The following is a 26,056-nucleotide window of genomic DNA, read 5'->3' as shown; positions in this document are numbered from 1 at the left end:
CTATTCTTGCTTTTAATTATTTTCAATGCAAAAATCTACGAAAAAAGACAAAAACGAAAGAAAAAATTTTCGGCCGATTTTCGGAAATTCCGTTGTTTGAATTTCCATTTCTGTTTCGTGCTAGAAGCATTAACTCAATTCGTACACTCATTTTTCGAGTTTTTCAGGCTCTTCAGGCTTTCAGAACCCACAGACAATTAATTTTATGAAAAAAATTAACTAATATCATAGAAATTATTTTTTGCCCCCCGATTTTTCAAGTCAATTTCCAAGGGGGGGTGACAAAAACTTTTGAAATTATTTGCAATGACCTAATTGTGACAATTTTTTTCCACCATGTGTAACAAATGCTTGATTTGTGCTTGATCAATGCAAGGAATAGATGAAGGTTAGCACTTGTATATGTTGTAAATACCAATTTCAATTTTGCTACATCTTTCCTCTTTCCGAGCTTGTCAATCTACCGTGGATCCCGATTTTCATCTGGAATAAAATCCAATTTTTTTAAAACTTGAGCTTTTCGACGTGTAATGCGTTCAGAATTGTTCTACTTTGAAGAGTTTCCTCGCTACTAATGAATAGCAGAGTGGTCTGTATTTTAATTAAGTTCAACTTCTCGATGTGCTCATTTTTGAAATACGATGTACCTCAGCGATGGTCGAGATAATAATTCTCACCAACGGACGTGTCACGAAAAGTCTGCTCTGTTAAAGCCGCGTGTTTCTATACTCATAAACGTCACACAGTCGTGTGCTATTCTTTGCATCATTCAAACCAGTGAACTCCGGTTCAGATGAGAGAACACTGTACCAATTTTTTCGTTGCAATTTATATGCATTAGAATGCGCCATGCTTCAAGAATTACCCCGACCAAATCGTTCTCCAACGTTTCCATCCATGCTAACATGTTTGTTAGTTGTACGTGAGCCACGTGGATCTCCAGCTTCCGTTGCATTTCATATCTGCAAAATCTGGAAGACCAAGAGCAAAACAAAACCGTTGGCCCCGACTCATGCACAGTGCTTAAAAAACGTATCACCATGCGATGTTTTCCTGCATGCAGGTTTTGCACCTGCATTTGCGAGAATTCCAGAGTACGGAGCATAAACCTAGAATTTCTCCGAGAAAACGTGATTGCTCGCTCATTCTCTCAGTCAACTCACACACGGCGGTGTGATATCTATGCTGTATCGTAGCATAACTCCAAAGGAAATTGAACTTTCCGAGAGACAAGAGAACAATCCTCGGTCTACCTGTCGTATAAAAGCGATTGGAAAGGACTTTCGTGTAGTCAGTTCTAGTGTGATACCGTTGTGCAAAAGGATATTAATTTCGCTCCGGATGAAGGTTCGAATGTGCGTGTAAAGGTGTGATTGCTCTGCTGGTGTCTCTCGGCAAAGACGAAGTGTGTCGGCGGCTTGTGCATACTATTCGGAGTTTGAAGAACGTGGCAGTGCGTGAAATTTTCTGATATCCTTACTACGGACCCGGCTATAAAAGTGCACAGCACTTCTGCTGTCATGTCCTGCTTTACGGCCGTGTAGTATTCGACTTGGTGCGCTTTAGCTATTGATTTTTTTATATCACCGGAAACGAAGCACCTTATCCTGCTCGTCGACTGGTTCGGAGAGTGCGAATTAAATATTTATGAATGGAGTAACGTTATTCAACGGCTGAAACGAGGGTCGTATTTCCGTTGTTTACTGGGAACTTTCCATTCTCGTGAGTGACCGATCAAGTTGATCGGCAGACCACACCGCTAGGAACAGGTGTGCAGAAAGTATTGTTATAATCAACTTGTGGGATGGATTGTGCACAAGTGTATAGTTTTTCCGCTGTGCTTATCACTTATTTATAGAGTAGCAGCATTGGTTTCGAATGTGCTGGGCGGTGGGCGTACGCCGAATCGAATGACGTGTTGGAACGGAGGTGATTTATTTATGCCAGGTGACGTGATTTTGTCGTTCATGAGCGAATCAACGATTATTTGCCAATAAATCTATTCAATAAATACGCTCGTGCACAGGATACGAAAATAGCGACGTAGAAACGGTTAACAGAGTCCATACCCAAGGGTCCTGTTCTGAATAGTTCACACACAAAAGTTTCTTTTTTTGTTGGATAATCACCGGTGAAAACGACGGGAGCAAGTTTGTTTTAACTTCGTACCGCAGATTCGATTCATTCACTTTATTTATTGGGCAGAGTTGAACCGGATGCGGATATTTATGGGAATAATTGCGGCAAGTTGACGTGAATTGTTGTGTACTGTGTGGGTAACAAACAGCAAAAGCTACGCTGGCAAAATACAGTGGCACCCAATGTGTTGAAAATACAAATCAGTGACCGTGATATTTATGCCCAAGGCAAAAATATTAACAAATTGCGGTTATAATTGAAAATTTATTGCTCGTTGTGGATATCGTTTCGTGATTCGATAACGTGAATAACGGCAGTGTGGCGAATGCTGCTGGGGAAGTTTGTATAATTCATTTTGAGTTTCCGCTTCGCACGATTCCTGCAGCCGCAAGCGAGAGCAGAACCCCACCGGCAGTAAAAGCTCCAAAGGATACTAAATAGCTTAGGAGAACAAGTATTTATAATGGAGCTATACACAGCCAAGAAACCCTACGGTAAAATAAATAAAATGGTGAATTTATTGTCGCAGCTGATGATTGCTCTAGGATTAATTCTCCTGTCGAGTACGACCACTCTCGGAGGACCAAGTGCTACGGCCAATACCAATGTAAACCGAGCAGCGAATGTAAATCTGAATCTTGTGCGGCTTGAGGATAAATCTGTAGCTGCTGGTGGTGCCGCTGCTGCTGTTGGGAGCGATAGCTTTGATGGTGAAGCCACGGTGCCGGTCCTCTCGCTGGAGGACCAGGTGCGACTGTTGAGCAAGCAGCTCAACACGCTAACCAACCAGCGGCGTGAGGATTACAAGATGCTGGAAAATAATCTGAAGAAATACGTTCGCAAAAATTCGATCCAGCTAACGAGTGCCGAAATTCGCGATGAGCTCGATCATTTGAGGTAAGCTGAGCTGTTGAGCTATATATTATTGTTTTATTTAATATTTTCATGAGCTTTTTGCTATGATATACAGAGTGGAGTTTTGAATAGAAAAAGTGCCTGTTTTTTACAAAATAACGAATTAAAGGGCATAAATCAGTTTCCAATTGATTAACATGGAAAGCAAATTGACGTATAAATGCAAACAGTATTAACCACGGTTAAGGTGCAAAGTTTTTTTATACAACTCAGTCAAGCGTAAGCAAATACTAACATTAAAGAATAATCTAATTGCAATTTGACAATTGTAATAGAAACAGCTTACTTATTTTATTGGCGACGGTCCGTAATAGATCGTCCTCGATAACGCACATCCATCGGGTGCGGGGTCTGCCTCGAAGTCTACGGCCTCTTCCTGGTTCTCTGTTGGAAATAGTTTTGGCTACTCCTTCGTCGGTCATTCTGGATTTTTGAAATTTCTTTTAAATAAGTGTCAAAATTAGGTATTGAACAGTGTCTCAGAGTCACATAGTTATACTATATAGATGGGAAATTTTATGACGTGTAAATGTATGTTCAAATCTCGCTGAGATATTTACGATTTTATGAAGGCGGAACAAAACACATTTCTGCAATTTTTGCTAAAAAGCAGTTACACGTAAATGAGTTAAAAAACAAAACTCGAACTATTTATTTTAAACGTTACGCACATTTTTGATAGGAAGAAACTTACGCCTTCCACAGAAGTTGACGAAAAAGGGCGTATTTATTTTATTAGGTACTATGTTTGCAAAATCGTACATATCTCGAAAACTATGGTTTGTTCCAAAATTATGTCTAAGCGTGAATTGTTGAAAATTTATTTTTAAACATGAAAAAAAATTGAAAAAATCAAATTGTTCTCATTGACGCACACAAAATTTGGTGCAAATCCGAAAAGGTCGATTACAAGTTTGTACTTTTTTTCGGTTACTTGACGTGGAATCAAGGTTGGTGATCCGCGAGAAAACTGCGAGTGGCATTCAACTTTTTCTCGGTATATGAAACGACATCGTCTATCAGTGTATTGCTATATTCATCGTACGATGCTGCTCCGTGTGTGAGCACAATCGGCAATCCTGTGAGTTAGTTCTCTCTGTATTGTATCCTGAACGTGTACGCGCCATCCCAGACCGAGAACCGTCCGACGTTCTCTCTCAAATTTTGAATGTCGTGTTCGAATTCTTGAAAATTCATCTGGTTTGAGCACGAAACGCAACTCGAACGAATGTTTACACGTACTAACACATGACGGCGCACGAGCTACCGCGCGTGTGTGCGATACGAAGTAAAGAGAAATGAAAACTCGAAGCAAAATGATCACTCTAGCACTGCAGAGTTGCCAAGTCTTGCGATGCTTAATATGCAGTTTATATCCCAGACCGAGAACCGTCCGACGTTCTCTCTCAAATTCTGAATGTCGTGTTCGAATTCTTGAAAATTCATCTGGTTTGAGCACGAAACGCAACTCGAACGAATGTTTACACGTACTAACACATGACGGCGCACGAGGTACCGCGCGTGTGTGCGATGCGAAGCAAAGAGAAATGAAAACTCGAAATAGTACAGCTGCCAGATAAGCAAATGATTCCACGCAGCTCTATGGAAATTGAATTTTTATATCAGAATTTTTTTAAACAACTTGGCAGCTTGGATTACTTGCAAAACTCGTCGTCAAGTTTGCATTCGAAGTTTGTTTTGTGTCAAATTTTCATTCGTCTAGAGTTTTTACGGTACCGGCGCGACAAATTTTTGTTGATTGAAATCGTTTGACAAAATATTTAGTGTTTCTCGTTGCATTCGTTTGTTTCGGTTAAATCGGTTGTTAGAAAAACGTGATAGTTGTGATTTCAAGTGTCCTACAGAAGAAAAAAAATTTATAAATTAAGTTATTCAAAGCCTAGACATTCAAAGGCTAGTGTTAAGCTGATCAAGCTGATGTTTATAATTGCGAATATTTTCGTGTCATCTTTATTTGAATGTTATCGTATTTCTTTATTTTTTTCACAAAAGTGTTAAAAGTTTTACGCGTGAAAAAGTGATCCAAAATCAAAAGAAAACATTGTGACCATGACCAGTGTTCGGATCCATATGTTTTTTTCCAGCTAGCTAATGTGGTACGCTATAAAGCGTACGAAGTTTTTTGTTCCGAGCTTGCCATTGATGGAAGCAAGTTTTAAAAAGTGTCATTTTCGGAAAGTCGCGTTGTGCAATACTGTAAATTTCCTGTATAGGTTCAAGCATGACGCACAATTCATGTTTGGTGCGTAATCTGGCGTACACGAAGCACTGCAAATTGTGGTAAGAACGTTCCATTCTTTTATATAAATTGCCATAAACCTATATAAACATATAAAAAAGAGGCGAACCAGCCACTGGCTGAAAGTCTCTGAAATAAAGAATCAAATCATATAAAAACAGCAACGAGCCATCCCCGATGGTACGATGGGATCTTCTACAAATAAATAAAAATCGTAAGCCTGTAATCACGAAAATTTAAATTTAAATGCTTTAGACTACCAAAAGTTGCACATGGGTTAGACTGAAAAATTCATAGGGCTCAAAAAATTAAAAATTATAAGGCATATAAGCAAGAGTTTATTTTTGCAACATTCTAAAAAAAGTCACTACATTGCAGGGTTTAACCCTTTATAAGGCAGTGGCAACTATATTGCCACCAACGAAAAATATTGTTTTTGCTTTTCTAAGAATATCGTTTTAGCATATTATGTACTCAATATGTTCTGATAGCCTTTGGCAACGTTCTCAATCGCTGAATTTGTAAAAATGGTAATTTACGAACCACTTTTATGAAAACAAATTCTGGTTTTTGAGTGTCAACAGTAAATTTGGTTTAAATTCGTAGAAAAATCATTAAATTGGAAACTTTTTGGATGGTAATATTCAGTTTACGGCGTTTTGTGATAGATTATGCGGATTTATCCAAAAACTTAGAACCACTATTCGAGAACATGTTTTTTGGGCTTAACGGGCTGCGGCAAATATATTGCCACCAACGTCTTGCGCTAGACGGGCAGTGGCAACTATATTGCCATCAATTTTTTCAAGTTTTCCAGCTATTTTTCCAGCAAAAAAAGCTAAATGTTAACGAATACTTCGTATAGTTGTAGATTTAAATGGTAGAACTTGATCAGTTTCTTAAAAGTGATCCTGCGAGAGGGTGGCAAAAATATTGCCACCAACGTTTTACGCCAGACAGGCAGCGGCAACTATGTTGCCACCAATGTTTTGCTCTAAACGGGCAGTGGCAACTATATTGCCATCAATTTTTTCAAGTTTTTCAGCAATTTTCTCAACAAAAAGAATATAAATGGGTTCTACCGAATGTTAACATTATGTTTCGCTCAAGTTTGTGTTAATTCCACGGGTAGTTGCCACGGCCTTATAAAGGGTTAAACTACACTTTTGTACCAGATAGTTGCGACTATAGTTTGATACGGGCACATAGTTACTTAAAAATTTTGGAAAACATGCTGAAAAAGCGCAAGCTCTGGTTGAATTTAAATGCAAAGGATAGAGCAACACAGGAAATAGAATATTGCGTGCAAACATTATCATAACGTAGATATGAAAGAGTGAAAGCGAACTAGTATAACAAACTATTTAAACTTACTGAAAGGAACTTTAAAAAATTCTCGCTACATATTTTGTTTCTTTGCAGCTTCCACATGCCTTAAAACTGCATCCTATATCCGCAAATCTATTTTTCCTTTAGGATTTATCATTTTTTAGTGATTTTTCTCTTTTTTAATGACCACTCCAAAAAGTCAATATTAAAAAGGTAATCTATCTAATCTTATTTCGATTAAGGTTTCCCAGAGCGTACTGTACTATTATAGATACTTTTTAAACTTATATTACTTTTAGAAAATTATTATTTAATAATAATTAGGCCATTGCAAATCATTTTCAAAGTTTTTGTCACCCCCCCCTTGAAAAATCGGGGGCAGAAAAATAATTTGTAGGATATGAGTCAAATGTTTTTTATAAACTCAATTGTCTGTGGGCTCTACAGTCTGAAAATCTCGAAAAATGAGTGTACAAGTTGAGTTAACGCTTCTAGCACGAAACAAAAATGGAAATTCGAACAATGGAATTTTCGAAATCGTCCAAAAAATTTTTCCTTCGTTTTTGTATTTTTTCGTAGATTTTTGCATAGAAAATAATAACGCATATATTATAAGCAAGAATAGATTCGGTTTTCACGTTCAAACTTTAAATAAAAATGCTTAAACCTAAGTTTTTTTTTGCTCGATTAAAAAATTCACTTTGTTTCTTTTTCGCTTATGGCGTCTGATGCCAGCATTTCCACCTGTTCTAAAAACTCGCCTACCACTGTTAAGACAATTTTGTCGGCAACTCCAGCGGGCACCTCGAGCCTCAACATCGCGCCCTGTGGAACACCCGCTGTCACAGGTCGCTCCTTGACCTTCTCTATGGCGTCAGCCTGTTTAGGATTACCCGCTCTTGTAACTTGCCTTGCGTGTCCAGTAGGCAAATTGACCTGTACGATGAGGGCCAATCTTTGGATTTTCCATTTGTCAGGAAATTCGCATACTTCTAGGCAGTTCTGAAGCGCTTCTCTAATCATATCAGGCTATGCTTGGATCGCCATTTTGAGTGCCATATTCAGAATCCCGTCAGGACCTGGCGCCTTCTTCGTTTTTAAACCCCTCGCAATAGCAATAAGCTCCTCATTCGTGACCGGAACGAGGATATACGAGACTTTTTTTTTCTACCGCTGTCGCCCACCTTTTTGGCTGAGCTAGCACCGGGAGCCACCTGCGGTCTAACTGGGATGTTAGCCTTCGGTGGAGTCGACTTCCTCGGCATCGCCCCCGTTTTCGGGGAGCTTGTCTTCTTGGGTTGCTCTCCACCCCGATTCCAAGGGGATACTTTCCTTTGTTGGCGGTGTTCTCGCCAACTTGTTACTTTTGGCAAAGACATCATATTTACCTCCAGTAGCGCCCTCGGTCGTGCCTAGAGACCAGCCACGGTTTTAGTGGGACGGATGGCAGCTGTACCATTAGCCTACTCGCCGTTTTGGGAAGGTGTCACTATTCCTTACCTAAGGTAGTAGAGTAGGTCCGCCGTGTGCCCTATAGCGTCTAATTCGACCGTTTTCCCGCCTTTCCAGTATACCATAATTAGGATTTTCCTGGGATTGATCCTAAATTGTCAGGCGTTACTGCTTTCTGCTTAGCGTTAAGCGGTTTACTCACCTTACTTGACGTGGCCGCAGTTGTGCCACTACTTGCGACCTTGGTTTTAGCAGCTCATGCCTTTCCACCTCGGCAGCTATGACGATAAAGCAGACGCTCACCGATAGCTTCTTCATGTACATGGACATTAGACCGCGAACTGAAGAACGAGTACAGCTCCCCGGCAACCTTTGTGCCTTTTCCAGTTTATTACTAGCTGGAAGTAACACAACCGCTGTCGCCCGCTTTTTTTGGCGGAGCTACCACCCAACAAACATTTTGGTTGTATAATAGCTGATCAAGCGCTTGTTTACTGGAAATTAGCTGTATAATGGTTGAATAAACTGCTCTTCAAATAAAATGTTTGTTGGGCAGCGACAAGCACCTGCAATCTAACAGGTGTGTTAGATTTTGGTGGAATTCACTTCTTGGGTGTTTCCTTCTTGGCCCGTAGCCGTGACGGCGAGCGCGCTTATTGTTGCTTTTGATAAAAACGTCGTCTTTACCAACAGTAGCTTCGTCGGTCGATTTGGACCGCTCGGTAAGTTTAGTAAACTTATCCATGCAATTAGGTCCCAATTCTGGGCCGCTGTCTCCACTCGTATTATGTAATCGTTTTTGTGTAAGGTGGTTGTAAAGTAGTAAAATAACACGACTGACTGCCCTATAGCGTCTAAACCAAATCCATTCCGCTCATTCAATAGACCATAATTAGGACCTTCTTGGAACCAAGCGTAACGTGCCTATGGCTTTATTGTTTATAGCCCTGAGCTCTAACACAACACTACGACGGCTGCAAGTGGCTTACGGGACTTGAGCTACGCTCGCCATTACGGCACCCACAGGCATTAAGTATCCTATAATACCCTGTTAGCGCACAACGGAGAGTAAGACCAAAGATTGGTATTTGGTCGACACTAGACCTGGGTGTGACCCGATCTTGACCGACCCACAAACCACTGGTTTAGGGCATTAACGGCACCAGTAGTGTAGCCTTTTTTTATAACGCAGGTTTGAGAAAATCCTGTAAAGATAACACCTCCACGATGTGGGATTCGCAAGGTGCCAATTTGCGCCTACCTACTAAAACTCTCCTACTCTACTTTTCCTCAATTCCTCCTGGGACCACCGTTAGGTATTACTTCGAGATGGAGGACGTGTCCAAACGCTTCGTCGTCGTCGTTTGTCGTTACACGTGTAGGATCAAGCAACACCACTTGTTGTGCCCTAACTACTGCACCCGACACCTAGACCCTGTACCACCTAGCTGCCTACTCCGCCCTTTAGTTGACCCTAGCTATACTATGTCAACGCTATAGTTGTTCCCGCTCTAGCCGTTGCAACTCGGCCATCACGTCCCTCGTCGCCCTATCGACAGCGTTCCACACACGCTGTTCCACACACATCCTCTGCACGATGTTCTCGGCGATGGTGTCGACTCCAACGATTGCAAGTATTTCACGTCGAGCGGCATCGAAACGCGAAAAGTGAAATATCACGAGTTCCGGCGTTTCCTCGGCTACCGTACACACGGGGTAAAAGGGTGACCCTAACCTCCCACATCTGTTTACGTACTTCTTAGAACACCTATGACCTGTCAAAAATTGTGTGAGGTAAATCTTACCTCGCCATGTTTTCTGCCGATCCAAGATGAGATATTTTGGATTAGCCTATCATGGGTTCATCTGCCGTGCTCGGCAATGCTCCTTTCCCTCTGCCACCTACTTATAGGGTTCGGCCTAGCTTTATCCTGAATAATTCTGCCAATGACACTCGCCTATAAGTATGCGTATAGAGAGTATACCCGTAATATCACCTATCGCTTGTATCGGCATGGTGCGATACCCGAATGCAACGTACAGCGCCATCAAACATGCCTGATTACGTTTACTGCACGGCGCTGAAGCCCATACCGGTACACCCTGCCTTAGCAGCAATATGGCACTTTTACTGCTGCTAGGTCCATAGCCAGTCGGCATAATCTTAGACAGCGCAGTAGCCGCCATTGACGCCTTACCACAAGCATAGTCCACATGGCTGGTGAAGTTCAGCCTATTGTCTGCTATGACACCCAGGTACTTCATATTACGTTGAGAGTCAATCACTTGTTCCCCTACCGTAATCTTTGCCTCTGGGGCCGTCTTACTGTTGCTGATCATAACAGCTACCGTCTTATGGCGTGCCAACCGCAGATTATGCTTATGACCTCTAATGTCATCATTTCCACTTTCTCTAGGAACTGTTAGAATGATATCGTCGGAGAAGCTGGTGATCTCGACTCCATTGTGCAGTTTGAATCTCAACACTTCATGCTACATGACATTCCACAGCGTCGGACCGAGAATTAAGCGCCTTGAAACCCCCGCGGTCACTACTTCTTTGCACCATCAGCTGTGTTAGCGTCCGGATCTCATAGTAGCTTCTAAGTAGATGATAGTAGATGATCTGATACCTTCATCCTATACAGCGTTAGCGCAATCGCAGTCCAATCAGCGCTGTTAAAGGCGTTTTTGACATCTATCATGACTATGACACAATACCTGTCACCCCGCCTCGTCTGTCTCATAGGCTTCTCGGCCCTCTCTATGACAGATTTGATGGCATCGACAGTGGACTTCCCCTTTCGGAATCCAAAGTGCATCCTTGTCAGTCCGGTAACACTTTCCACAACGGGCGTTAGCCTGTTTATGATTACCCGCTCCAGTAACGTTCCTAACGTATCAAGTAGGCCTGTACGATGAGGGATCCCTTGGTGGTTTCCCCGGCTTCGGAGCAGTAATAGTTTTTTGAAACGATGATTCTACAATTGATGAAGGGACGGTAAGGGAAAGTAATGAAGAAGGATTTTTTTTCCGGTAATGAAGGGGAAGAGTGGAAAGGAAGGGGGGGGGGGGGTAATAGGTAGCTATGCTTAACAAGTTGCCGTTGTGACTCCTATCTTTTGTCCAATGCTGGAAGGTGCATGGGTCGAACCAAGCTGTAATCAGAGATTATAACCGGATTTGAACCCACACGCTGGAGAGGTCCAGCGCCTCTGTGGTTCAAAGGTACACGGGTACCAGTGAGCGACACGTCCTGGCAGGTGTTGTGGGTTCAAATCAGGTTATAATCTCTGATTACAGCTTGGTTCGACTCATGCACCTTCCAGCATTGGACAAAAGATAGGAGTCACAACGACAACTTGTTAAGCGTAGCTACCTATTACCCCCCCTTCCTTTCCACCCTTCCCCTTCATTACCGGAAAAACATCCTTCTTCATTACTTTCCCTTACCGTCCCTTCATCAATTGTAAAATCATCGTTTCAAAAAAATATTAATATATGCCCGACCGCATTTCAAGGTCATGACTAAAGTCACGAGTTTGGTCAATTCGGAGCAGTACCAGTCTTTGGATTTTCCATTTGTCTGGAAATTGGCATACTTCTAGGCAGTTCTGAAGCGTCTCTCTAAATCTATTACGATATGCGCAGATTGTCGCTTTCAGTGCCTCGTTCGGAATTCCGTCAGGACCGGGTACTTTCTTTGTTTTTAGATCCGTGGTAACCGTAATGAGCTCTTCATTCGTGACCGGAATGAGGGTGTCATTCGCTTGACCGTACGAGTCCGCAGGTCACCTCTATGGATCGTATTGCGGAAATAATCCTTCCATGATGACTTTCTGCTTGTGTAAGCAGATTTTCGACGGAGTAGATGTACCCGTCATCTTTTTCATCCTCACCTCGTAAGCACCATCCTACGGGTTTGAATCCGCATCACGATATAGCTTTGATGGATTTCGATGGCGTTCAAGTCTGAGATATGATATATGAGATATATTGACGCAAAATCCCCTAAATGGTAGTTGGCCGTATATGTGCCAACCCGTCCCATACGAGTCTTGCCAAACATATAGTTCAGTTTTTCCTGTTACTTTGCGATGGTGTACTCGTCATGCTTGTGTAAACCTGCGTTCTAATTTTAGAACAGACGAAGGATACTGTCGAACGAGATATCTACGCAGTTCAGGAAACAATCCATGAGCACAAAGAGCCTCGGGAGATCCTTTATGATATATGTTTGTAGCAACGATTCCTCTTACCAGCCATTTTACAGTCTCCAAAAATACGAAAATTTTTAAAATTTTGGGCTCAAATCCTAACCCCGCAGAAGTCACGAATGACTCATGTTGTTTGGCGGTTTGGATTTTTTATTGTAAACCTTTTTGCTCTGTGTGTTATTATGTACATATTAGCACGTTGATATAGACACGCAGACGTAACATTACGGTAAAATACATACAAACCAACAATTCATGTTAATAAACAAAAAAATCAACTTGTTCGCCACTACTATTAAAGTTTCCATGAACCTTCAAAGTAAATTTTAATGCAATAATTTTCAGCTGATTTGCAACAGTAAACCGCATATTAATTCCAAATTGAGTTTACTACATGGCATGGACGTAGCGACGGGGCGGTTTTGGGGGTTCAAAAACCGCCCCCCCCCCCAGGAGAAAATTTGTCATACACTTTCAAGCTTGAAATTTCACAGCCAGCTGTTGTTTAAAGCACAGGAAAATGTACGGAGCTGATTGTACGATCCCCGTCGGCGTTGTGAACTGGGAACTCGGTGGTTCGTGCTGTTTTAAGCCCCATTTAATTCGATCTTGGGCTACTCGTCGCCCATTTTTCAGGCATCTCTGAAGTCGCAGTTTTAACTTAAAAAATAAAAAATGTTGCTATAGACCTGGACGAGCCATCTCGCACGTTGAGTCTCTCTGTGTCGGTGGGGTTGTTGTATAGAACCGTTTTCCTTACGACGTGACTGGTTCACTGTAGTTTACCGACTTTCGCCAAATGTACGTTGGCAATCTTCCCAAGCCGGGGATGGTGCCCTTGATTCATGTACCTCCGCTACTCTTCGCGTTCAGCTTGTACTTCGTCAAATGTCGTCCGCAAAGGCGCGTAAGTCCTCCGTGAGCATGGCCTATCGGTCTAATAGGGGGCTTGTATATTGTCAGGTTCCTAAGGTGGCTTATGCCTCCTTATCGCAGCGTTTGGCGAAGCTCAAAGTAGGCCCTGCTTTGCAGTAGTAGTGCGCTTTACATGAGCAGAGGTAAATTTCTTGACAAGAGATGCTTATCTCCTAGTGAAATTTGGTCTGCTAATCCCTGGAAGGTTATCGGTTTCATAAACCATATTATACCTGACTGGGAATGTGCAGGAGCAAATGGCTAGTTGTCTATAAATGGCAATTGGCATGCATGGCACGTACGGTAAACAGGGATATACTACAAAAGTTCAAATTAATGGACAAAGTAGCCAAATCCCCTGCAAAAAAAAGGCCCGTTACGCTTGAATATGCCGCTGGATGTCCTTATTTGTGTTGTTGTCCGCGGCTACCAGCTATCCCACATACACGAGCTCATCTACCACTTCTGATTCGTCGCCGTCAACGATTACCGTCCGCGAAAAAAGCACGTTCGTCATTTGGTCCGCGTTAAATCAGACCAGACCGAATCGCAAAATTTAAAAGAATGAGTTAATGACAGCAAACGATCAAGAATTTTCTAAGCTACATTTTACTCTAATAAGACTACATAAATGTTGCAAACAGCCAGTGTTATGAGATGATTTCGAACAATTAATATCTACAAACCATACAGAGCAGTAAATTTTGAACGCGTTTTTCTCGAAATAAGATTTTTGTTACTTGGCTCGGTCTGACTTAACAACGAGCAATTATTGAGTTATTATCAGTCATGTAATTGGTCTTCGACGCGTTGATTTAAAGCCCAATCCTGCTAGGCTCCGCCTTCAGTCTAGCACAGATGGCCTTCGTCGCGGCAAAGTTTCTGTCACCGGATTAGCCACCTGGTAAAGTCATCTGCTTAGCCAAGAAGTTTGCTACATTTACTGAGAATCAAACCTCTCTTTTCGAAATTTGATCGTCGGATCACCTTAAGAGCGATGTTGAGAATCATACAGGATAAGTTGTTCTTAAGCACCCTCACTGCGTTTCGAAGAGACTCAGTTCTATGGACTTTAACAGCCTCTTCCAGCCGAGATTCGAACATACAACGTACCTCAATGCCTGCTGGGAAGCCATAACTTTAACTCTGTTATTTCAATTTGATTTTTTGTTTGATGAGCAAAGCAAAGCCGTGGGATTAAACGTCCTTTCTAAGACTTGACCCTTCTTCATCGACAGACTTCACAGTCGGCTACTAGAGTACAGGACAGTTACGACGGGGCTAGTGTAAAAATCCTACTGACTCTATCTTGCAGCATCGTTTAGCCGAGATTCGAACATGCGACGACTGGCTTGTTAGACCAGCATCGTACCTCGAAACCAACACTCAATTTGAACCAAAAAAGTTTTTAACTGAAAATAATTCTCCATTTCCTGAATAATCTGCTTACGGTTAACACCCCCCCCCCCCCCCCCCCCCCAGGAACTTTTCTGGCTACGCCCGTGCTACATGGCATCACATAGTAATGAGCGATAAAAATACAAAAAAAATATGACAATTGAATTGTTTTCTAACACTATTATTTCACTATTTTTTATAAAACATTTCTATTGGAAACAGTGAGGCACACAGACAATGCTCACACCATGCAAATTTTTTTTTTCTAATTTTTTTCTATTAAATTGTTAATCTATCCATATGGATTGACTTTGAATTATTTTGAAGTATTAGTCAACAGTTAAATTGACTAGGATTAGTTCTTTATATGAATCTATATGTTGATGCGAGAATATTCGGAATTTTCAATCATACCCAACAATGATGTATCCTTTATACACACAATAAACAGCACGGCCTCTAAACTACTCTTTATATCCAAAAACATATTGTTTGAACTGAATTCAAATGTGTATCTCAGCAATCAATATTCGTTGTCTCACTCTTTCCACCTAATAGGGAACAGTGAGACAAAAAGACACCTGTGGCTGTAACTAATTTAGCTTATGACCAAAACGACTGAAACTTTCTTTCAGACAATTAGAAGGATATACCCTTCAAATGGATTAAAGCGCTCGTTGGTAGCTGTCATCAAATTTTTTTTCAAATTTTTGGAAACAAGTGTCTCACTGTCGACGTCTCTCCCCTACCATGCGTAACGAATTACGTGTGATTGCAACTGAACTATTTAACTCTTGGCGAACAATACATTGCAAAAAAAATTAATCGAAACGTCACCATTATACATCCCACATAGATGGATACATTGAAGGTTTTTGTTTGCACAGGAAGACTATTGTCTGTTGGGTGTTATTATTTTTCATTTGTATGTTGTCTTGATCAAAGCTTAAACTAAATGGACTGGAAATCTTTAATTTTCAATTTCATATAAATTTTTCATGCACAAATTTTGATTGTTTTTCTTGTAATGAAAAAACTTGTGTTGATTTTATAGTTATTTTATTAGGTTTGGAAGTTGACGTGATTTTGTCCAAAATTTTGTTGTTTACGTTTCGTGTCACTACATCAAAATTGCATCTAAACTATACTAAAATTTATAGGTGTCTTAGTAAAATACAAAAATAGAATGAAAGAAAAGTCGAAAATTTTCCTTCATTCAATTTAAACTATGTCGGTTTTCATGTCAGTATTCACAGACGTATACATTACAATACAATAGATGTATTTTGTCTTTAATTTATTCTGTTTCGTTCCACTTTCGTTTCGGTTTAAAGTTTTACATTTTGCATTTTTACATTTTTACATTTTGTAAGAATGGTTGGTCCGATATTGATTCCACATCGATTCCACAACTCTGCTTGTCAATTCAACATCGATCCGACATGTCGGTCCGTTTTGAATCCGTTGTCGGACGATTTTGCAACAAAAATGTCGGAAATGTGGGGTTGAAAGTTCATCCGCCGAATCCGGCTCGAGCACCTCTAGTTGGATCGTTGCCGGTCCCACGAGTCGGTTGGTTGTTGGCCCCGAATACGGGACCAGGAAAACGGGAGTGCGTTTTGGTTGTATTTGTTTTGAAGCAAAGCCGCTGCTGCTGGCTGGCGTTCGAAGCGGACTTAATCAAAACAAATACAACTGAAACCCTTTTTCGCCTAGCAGCGATGGCGGACCGGCACCGGTCGCTGAAGATGTTTGTTCATGACGCGCATTACTAGGGCGCATCACTTTCATTAGTGCGGTTCAAAATTAAAATTATATTTAAATATATTTTTAATTTAAAATTGATATTTTTTGTTTCACTTTTTATTATTAATAACATAAAGCGAAATTCAATATAGAAAAGATTAGTATTAAGCTATTTTTTGTAAAGCTTTATCTTGGTAATTTCAAAGGTTAAATTATTGTTCTGTGCTCTAGAGTAGATTGCAATGGTTTATTAATTAAAACCGAAGTGTACTACCGATATAGGATGTTTAATCAATTATTTATAAGCTAGTAATTAATATAACTGGGTCGTGGTTAAAAGCCAATAAGTAATTAAATTAATGACTAATTAATAAATCAACAAATTAAAAATTTAAAAAATCAAAAAATCAAGAAATTATAAAATTAATAAATCAATATAAATCAAAAATTCGATAAATTATTGTATCAAAAAATTAATAAATCAATCAGTCAACAAATAAATAAATCAGTAAATCAATAAAACAATAAATCAGTAAATCAATCGATTAATAAATCAACTAAGTAACATCCCAATAACGATGATCAGTAAATTACCATTCTAAAGCAAATCAACAAAGCAATATATTAATAAACTAATAAATTAAAATACCAATAAGTCTATAAATCATAAAATTAATAAATCAATACACCAAACATTACAAAATTCAATAAATTATTGAGTTAAAAAATTAATCTAAATATATAAGAGCCTTGTCTGTAGCCAAAACGAGGGACCTCATATATTTGTGGTAACAATCGCCCACATTAGGCAAAGACTCAAACTAATCATATCAGATTGCATTCAAGACGAGCAAAAGTAACGTAGTAACATAGCGTTAGTGTTACATAGCGTCCCTTCGATTTGCTCTCAATTAGACGCGAGGCGACGCATGCGGGTTACAGCTAGTAAATCAATAAATCAGTAAATCAATAAATCTTTAAATCAATAAATCTAAATCAATAAATCAATAAAATCAGTAAATAAATCGATTAATAAATCAACTAACTAATATTATTAGCACGTGTTGATTCTTTCTTTTTCTTAGATGATCTAAATAAGCAAATAAATCAAATAACTAATATTCTAATAACAATGAACAGTAAACTAAAATTCTAAATCAAGTCAATTTATTGATTTCATGTATGAATTTGTCAGTCGATATGTTTTTTAACAAGCCACTTAAGTGAATCTAAAAAAATCAGTAAATCAATTAATCAAAATAGAGTAATAAGTCAGGGATGATAAAAATGGGATAGTGACAAAATTGGGACTTTTTTTATTTTAATTATTTTATTGATAATGTTTAATGAACTGCTTACATTCCACGTTGACCATTTTTATGGCATTTACAACTGCCTACTCCATGTTGGCTATTAGATAACAGGGTAATTACGGGGCTGGTGCAACAATCCTACTGATTCTATCTAGCAGCACCGCCTAGCCGAGTTTCGAACCTACTACGACTGGCTTGTTAGACCAGCGTTGTACCTCGAAGCTAATTGATATGGACGGGCTCAAGAACAAAAAACTGCAATTTTTACCACTAAAAGATTAGGAATTTATATATAAGAATAAAGTATTTTGAAAATTTTCCATAATTTAAGACATTGTTTTCCGATTTTTCTCCACCACTATGACAAACTTTTTTGATAATATTTTGTTTAAACTCCTAAGAATTTGGATCTTCATCCAAAAATTTTAATTATATGATTCTTAGGTCAGGAGTTATAAACATTTAAACAAGCGATGTCCGAGAAAAACCCGGAATATATCCTTTGGAGTTTTTTCAGAAAATAGAAGACATCGAATATATGTTTGTGTTTTCGTTCAAAGTCCATTGACTGCATGTGTACAAAATATAGAATAAGTAATATGTAGCGATTGTCTACGAATTAATCGAAGACTTGTAAAATAAAATTAAATCAAATTAAAAGATAACCCCTTCTTCCCTGCCCCTGTCTACGAATCCAATTAACGCTGCGCCACTGCACAAAACACAAATCCAAGTAGAAAAACAGTTCGATTTGACAAATATCAATCGGGTGAAAAACATGACAAAAACAGGAAAAAGTGATAAAATCGGAGGTAGACGAAACCGAGGGCAGACAACATCTGGAAGTGACAAAATCAGAATCCCACTGTAATTAACAATTATTGTCTTATAGTGTTAGTAGAGTTCCTTATTTAATTATACTAAAGTAACACAATTGAATTCCACGGCTTCTCCTTAAACAGAATAAATATTCAAACAAACTTGATTTCAATATCGACGGCTGGTTTTTTTTTCATGTGTGGACTCATTACTGCGACCAGTATAGTTGATCTATTGTAATATCGCCCGGGTGTTTGCTGTATGACCTGCACTGCATTTCTTTTTGCTATAATCGCTATTCAGTGAGCGATATGCTTATTGAATTTTTTTATGCGTGCTTGCGTGTATTGGGGTTTACCCTTCCTTCAAATCTTGATCTACTATACCCACTTATTCCTCGCTGCCAGCACTATCCCATATTACAGTCGTCCCTGGCGAGGACTCATTCGTACCTCTGACCAGTACACTTAACTATAGGAGGGACATTTGCACTGTCAAGAGGCTTCAGAGGGTAAATATAGAATTCAGCACGAAGGAAGGGTAAATGGAGGGGCCTGAGAATTAACCCATGCTAAAGTCACTTGACATCGAATGGCTTGATTCTACTAAGATTCGAACCGACAACCACTCGCTTGTCAAAGCAGACATGGTAACCTTGCGGCTACGGAGCCCCCCATCGACGGCTGGTTAATAAGTGTGGAATTATTCATCAGAAAAATTACGCGCTTATAAATTCAAAAGCTATTGAAAGGGCACTACAACTGTTTAAATGACAGGTACGAAAATTTACTGGCAAAATAGTGGATCAGGGAATTTCGGAGATCAAGAAAAACAACGTATTACATAATTCTTGAAAACTTTATTTTTGTGACAAAAATTTTAATTAAAAGTTCGTTATAATGGAACCTGAATACAGCAAATACAACTATAAATACAACAAATACAACTATAAATACAACGATATGCCATATGATATTCAAAGTTGTTTACATATTGCCACAATCAATTTGAATTCGGTACAAAAATATAAAATTATAGTTTTTTACATTATTTGTTTTTATTGGTACACAGATATTTATACTTGATTCAGTAATTGTAACATATAAGTTCCATCATTGTTATTATTATATTAATCATTATTCTGCGTTGAAACTGATTTGAAGAGCGGCTGTGTTTAAATATATAAATTTTTATCAAATTAATTACAATTTTTCAATATGGTCATGTATTTGTATGGCAATGCTGTATCGTGTTCTATTGCGTTTTAGAATTTAATATAAATTTAATTCATGTATGTCTCTTTTCTCATTTCGATACTTTTAATTACACGTTCTACAAGTTTGATAACTTAAATTTTCTACTTTTTGGTATTATTTTAATACAACTTTGAAAATCTTATTTCCATGCTTACTTAAGCTTTGTCTTTTTATTAAAATTAGTTTCTGTCTCAAATTAATCCTGTATAATTAATATTTCAGTGTTCAACCTAGTTTTTAAGTTATTGTGTAATAGTTTTTCAGTCTTGCATTATTGGTGATGAATTAGAAAATAAAAAAAATATATGAGAATAATTTATAAACATAACCAAACAATCTTGCGGCAAAATGTAAAACTTTAAACCGAAACGAAAGTGGAACGAAACAGAATAAATTAAAGACAAAATACATCTATTGTATTGTAATGTATACGTCTGTGAATACTGACATGAAAACCGACATAGTTTAAATTGAATGAAGGAAAATTTTCGACTTTTCTTTCATTCTATTTTTGTATTTTACTAAGACACCTATAAATTTTAGTATAGTTTAGATGCAATTTTGATGTAGTGACACGAAACGTAAACAACAAAATTTTGGACAAAATCACGTCAACTTCCAAACCTAATAAAATAACTATAAAATCAACACAAGTTTTTTCATTACAAGAAAAACAATCAAAATTTGTGCATGAAAAATTTATATGAAATTGAAAATTAAAGATTTCCAGTCCATTTAGTTTAAGCTTTGATCAAGACAACATACAAATGAAAAATAATAACACCCAACAGACAATAGTCTTCCTGTGCAAACAAAAACCTTCAATGTATCCATCTATGTGGGATGTATAATGGTGACGTTTCGATTAATTTTTTTTGCAATGTATTGTTCGCCAAGAGTTAAATAGTTCAGTTGCAATCACACGTAATTCGTTACGCATGGTAGGGGAGAGACGTCGACAGTGAGACACTTGTTTCCAAAAATTTGAAAAAAAATTTGATGACAGCTACCAACGAGCGCTTTAATCCATTTGAAGGGTATATCCTTCTAATTGTCTGAAAGAAAGTTTCAGTCGTTTTGGTCATAAGCTAAATTAGTTACAGCCACAGGTGTCTTTTTGTCTCACTGTTCCCTATTAGGTGGAAAGAGTGAGACAACGAATATTGATTGCTGAGATACACATTTGAATTCAGTTCAAACAATATGTTTTTGGATATAAAGAGTAGTTTAGAGGCCGTGCTGTTTATTGTGTGTATAAAGGATACATCATTGTTGGGTATGATTGAAAATTCCGAATATTCTCGCATCAACATATAGATTCATATAAAGAACTAATCCTAGTCAATTTAACTGTTGACTAATACTTCAAAATAATTCAAAGTCAATCCATATGGATAGATTAACAATTTAATAGAAAAAAATTAGAAAAAAAAAATTTGCATGGTGTGAGCATTGTCTGTGTGCCTCACTGTTTCCAATAGAAATGTTTTATAAAAAATAGTGAAATAATAGTGTTAGAAAACAATTCAATTGTCATATTTTTTTTGTATTTTTATCGCTCATTACTATGTGATGCCATGTAGCACGGGCGTAGCCAGAAAAGTTCCTGGGGGGGGGGGGGGGGGGGGGGTGTTAACCGTAAGCAGATTATTCAGGAAATGGAGAATTATTTTCAGTTAAAAACTTTTTTGGTTCAAATTGAGTGTTGGTTTCGAGGTACGATGCTGGTCTAACAAGCCAGTCGTCGCATGTTCGAATCTCGGCTAAACGATGCTGCAAGATAGAGTCAGTAGGATTTTTACACTAGCCCCGTCGTAACTGTCCTGTACTCTAGTAGCCGACTGTGAAGTCTGTCGATGAAGAAGGGTCAAGTCTTAGAAAGGACGTTTAATCCCACGGCTTTGCTTTGCTCATCAAACAAAAAATCAAATTGAAATAACAGAGTTAAAGTTATGGCTTCCCAGCAGGCATTGAGGTACGTTGTATGTTCGAATCTCGGCTGGAAGAGGCTGTTAAAGTCCATAGAACTGAGTCTCTTCGAAACGCAGTGAGGGTGCTTAAGAACAACTTATCCTGTATGATTCTCAACATCGCTCTTAAGGTGATCCGACGATCAAATTTCGAAAAGAGAGGTTTGATTCTCAGTAAATGTAGCAAACTTCTTGGCTAAGCAGATGACTTTACCAGGTGGCTAATCCGGTGACAGAAACTTTGCCGCGACGAAGGCCATCTGTGCTAGACTGAAGGCGGAGCCTAGCAGGATTGGGCTTTAAATCAACGCGTCGAAGACCAATTACATGACTGATAATAACTCAATAATTGCTCGTTGTTAAGTCAGACCGAGCCAAGTAACAAAAATCTTATTTCGAGAAAAACGCGTTCAAAATTTACTGCTCTGTATGGTTTGTAGATATTAATTGTTCGAAATCATCTCATAACACTGGCTGTTTGCAACATTTATGTAGTCTTATTAGAGTAAAATGTAGCTTAGAAAATTCTTGATCGTTTGCTGTCATTAACTCATTCTTTTAAATTTTGCGATTCGGTCTGGTCTGATTTAACGCGGACCAAATGACGAACGTGCTTTTTTCGCGGACGGTAATCGTTGACGGCGACGAATCAGAAGTGGTAGATGAGCTCGTGTATGTGGGATAGCTGGTAGCCGCGGACAACAACACAAATAAGGACATCCAGCGGCATATTCAAGCGTAACGGGCCTTTTTTTTGCAGGGGATTTGGCTACTTTGTCCATTAATTTGAACTTTTGTAGTATATCCCTGTTTACCGTACGTGCCATGCATGCCAATTGCCATTTATAGACAACTAGCCATTTGCTCCTGCACATTCCCAGTCAGGTATAATATGGTTTATGAAACCGATAACCTTCCAGGGATTAGCAGACCAAATTTCACTAGGAGATAAGCATCTCTTGTCAAGAAATTTACCTCTGCTCATGTAAAGCGCACTACTACTGCAAAGCAGGGCCTACTTTGAGCTTCGCCAAACGCTGCGATAAGGAGGCATAAGCCACCTTAGGAACCTGACAATATACAAGCCCCCTATTAGACCGATAGGCCATGCTCACGGAGGACTTACGCGCCTTTGCGGACGACATTTGACGAAGTACAAGCTGAACGCGAAGAGTAGCGGAGGTACATGAATCAAGGGCACCATCCCCGGCTTGGGAAGATTGCCAACGTACATTTGGCGAAAGTCGGTAAACTACAGTGAACCAGTCACGTCGTAAGGAAAACGGTTCTATACAACAACCCCACCGACACAGAGAGACTCAACGTGCGAGATGGCTCGTCCAGGTCTATAGCAACATTTTTTATTTTTTAAGTTAAAACTGCGACTTCAGAGATGCCTGAAAAATGGGCGACGAGTAGCCCAAGATCGAATTAAATGGGGCTTAAAACAGCACGAACCACCGAGTTCCCAGTTCACAACGCCGACGGGGATCGTACAATCAGCTCCGTACATTTTCCTGTGCTTTAAACAACAGCTGGCTGTGAAATTTCAAGCTTGAAAGTGTATGACAAATTTTCTCCTGGGGGGGGGGGCGGTTTTTGAACCCCCAAAACCGCCCCGTCGCTACGTCCATGCCATGTAGTAAACTCAATTTGGAATTAATATGCGGTTTACTGTTGCAAATCAGCTGAAAATTATTGCATTAAAATTTACTTTGAAGGTTCATGGAAACTTTAATAGTAGTGGCGAACAAGTTGATTTTTTTGTTTATTAACATGAATTGTTGGTTTGTATGTATTTTACCGTAATGTTACGTCTGCGTGTCTATATCAACGTGCTAATATGTACATAATAACACACAGAGCAAAAAGGTTTACAATAAAAAATCCAAACCGCCAAACAACATGAGTCATTCGTGACTTCTGCGGGGTTAGGATTTGAGCCCAAAATTTTAAAAATTTTCGTATTTTTGGAGACTGTAAAATGGCTGGTAAGAGGAATCGTTGCTACAAACATATATCATAAAGGATCTCCCGAGGCTCTTTGTGCTCATGGATTGTTTCCTGAACTGCGTAGATATCTCGTTCGACAGTATCCTTCGTCTGTTCTAAAATTAGAACGCAGGTTTACACAAGCATGACGAGTACACCATCGCAAAGTAACAGGAAAAACTGAACTATATGTTTGGCAAGACTCGTATGGGACGGGTTGGCACATATACGGCCAACTACCATTTAGGGGATTTTGCGTCAATATATCTCATATATCATATCTCAGACTTGAACGCCATCGAAATCCATCAAAGCTATATCGTGATGCGGATTCAAACCCGTAGGATGGTGCTTACGAGGTGAGGATGAAAAAGATGACGGGTACATCTACTCCGTCGAAAATCTGCTTACACAAGCAGAAAGTCATCATGGAAGGATTATTTCCGCAATACGATCCATAGAGGTGACCTGCGGACTCGTACGGTCAAGCGAATGACACCCTCATTCCGGTCACGAATGAAGAGCTCATTACGGTTACCACGGATCTAAAAACAAAGAAAGTACCCGGTCCTGACGGAATTCCGAACGAGGCACTGAAAGCGACAATCTGCGCATATCGTAATAGATTTAGAGAGACGCTTCAGAACTGCCTAGAAGTATGCCAATTTCCAGACAAATGGAAAATCCAAAGACTGGTACTGCTCCGAATTGACCAAACTCGTGACTTTAGTCATGACCTTGAAATGCGGTCGGGCATATATTAATATTTTTTTGAAACGATGATTTTACAATTGATGAAGGGACGGTAAGGGAAAGTAATGAAGAAGGATGTTTTTCCGGTAATGAAGGGGAAGGGTGGAAAGGAAGGGGGGGTAATAGGTAGCTACGCTTAACAAGTTGTCGTTGTGACTCCTATCTTTTGTCCAATGCTGGAAGGTGCATGAGTCGAACCAAGCTGTAATCAGAGATTATAACCTGATTTGAACCCACAACACCTGCCAGGACGTGTCGCTCACTGGTACCCGTGTACCTTTGAACCACAGAGGCGCTGGACCTCTCCAGCGTGTGGGTTCAAATCCGGTTATAATCTCTGATTACAGCTTGGTTCGACCCATGCACCTTCCAGCATTGGACAAAAGATAGGAGTCACAACGGCAACTTGTTAAGCATAGCTACCTATTACCCCCCCCCCCCCTTCCTTTCCACTCTTCCCCTTCATTACCGGAAAAAAAATCCTTCTTCATTACTTTCCCTTACCGTCCCTTCATCAATTGTAGAATCATCGTTTCAAAAAACTATTACTGCTCCGAAGCCGGGGAAACCACCAAGGGATCCCTCATCGTACAGGCCTACTTGATACGTTAGGAACGTTACTGGAGCGGGTAATCATAAACAGGCTAACGCCCGTTGTGGAAAGTGTTACCGGACTGACAAGGATGCACTTTGGATTCCGAAAGGGGAAGTCCACTGTCGATGCCATCAAATCTGTCATAGAGAGGGCCGAGAAGCCTATGAGACAGACGAGGCGGGGTGACAGGTATTGTGTCATAGTCATGATAGATGTCAAAAACGCCTTTAACAGCGCTGATTGGACTGCGATTGCGCTAACGCTGTATAGGATGAAGGTATCAGATCATCTACTATCATCTACTTAGAAGCTACTATGAGATCCGGACGCTAACACAGCTGATGGTGCAAAGAAGTAGTGACCGCGGGGGTTTCAAGGCGCTTAATTCTCGGTCCGACGCTGTGGAATGTCATGTAGCATGAAGTGTTGAGATTCAAACTGCACAATGGAGTCGAGATCACCAGCTTCTCCGACGATATCATTCTAACAGTTCCTAGAGAAAGTGGAAATGATGACATTAGAGGTCATAAGCATAATCTGCGGTTGGCACGCCATAAGACGGTAGCTGTTATGATCAGCAACAGTAAGACGGCCCCAGAGGCAAAGATTACGGTAGGGGAACAAGTGATTGACTCTCAACGTAATATGAAGTACCTGGGTGTCATAGCAGACAATAGGCTGAACTTCACCAGCCATGTGGACTATGCTTGTGGTAAGGCGTCAATGGCGGCTACTGCGCTGTCTAAGATTATGCCGACTGGCTATGGACCTAGCAGCAGTAAAAGTGCCATATTGCTGCTAAGGCAGGGTGTACCGGTATGGGCTTCAGCGCCGTGCAGTAAACGTAATCAGGCATGTTTGATGGCGCTGTACGTTGCATTCGGGTATCGCACCATGCCGATACAAGCGATAGGTGATATTACGGGTATACTCTCTATACGCATACTTATAGGCGAGTGTCATTGGCAGAATTATTCAGGATAAAGC

The 26,056-nt window shown here is 39.7% G+C and overlaps 1 protein-coding gene across 1 annotated transcript in view; it reads left to right on the top strand.

The window, feature by feature from the left end:
• Positions 1-2,602: 2,602 nt before the first annotated feature.
• The window catches only part of LOC128736240 (protein scabrous-like), a 124,923-nt gene continuing 101,469 nt past the window's right edge, over positions 2,603-26,056 (top strand). The window contains exon 1 of the mRNA XM_053830720.1: positions 2,603-3,036. Coding sequence (XP_053686695.1) covers positions 2,603-3,036 — 434 coding nt within the window. The remainder of the gene's footprint in view (positions 3,037-26,056) is intronic.

Source organism: Sabethes cyaneus, chromosome 2, assembly GCF_943734655.1.
Source record: "Sabethes cyaneus chromosome 2, idSabCyanKW18_F2, whole genome shotgun sequence".
NCBI lineage: Eukaryota > Metazoa > Arthropoda > Insecta > Diptera > Culicidae > Sabethes > Sabethes cyaneus.
Note: the sequence above shows the minus strand (reverse complement) of the source record. Positions and strands in the feature narration are given on the sequence as shown.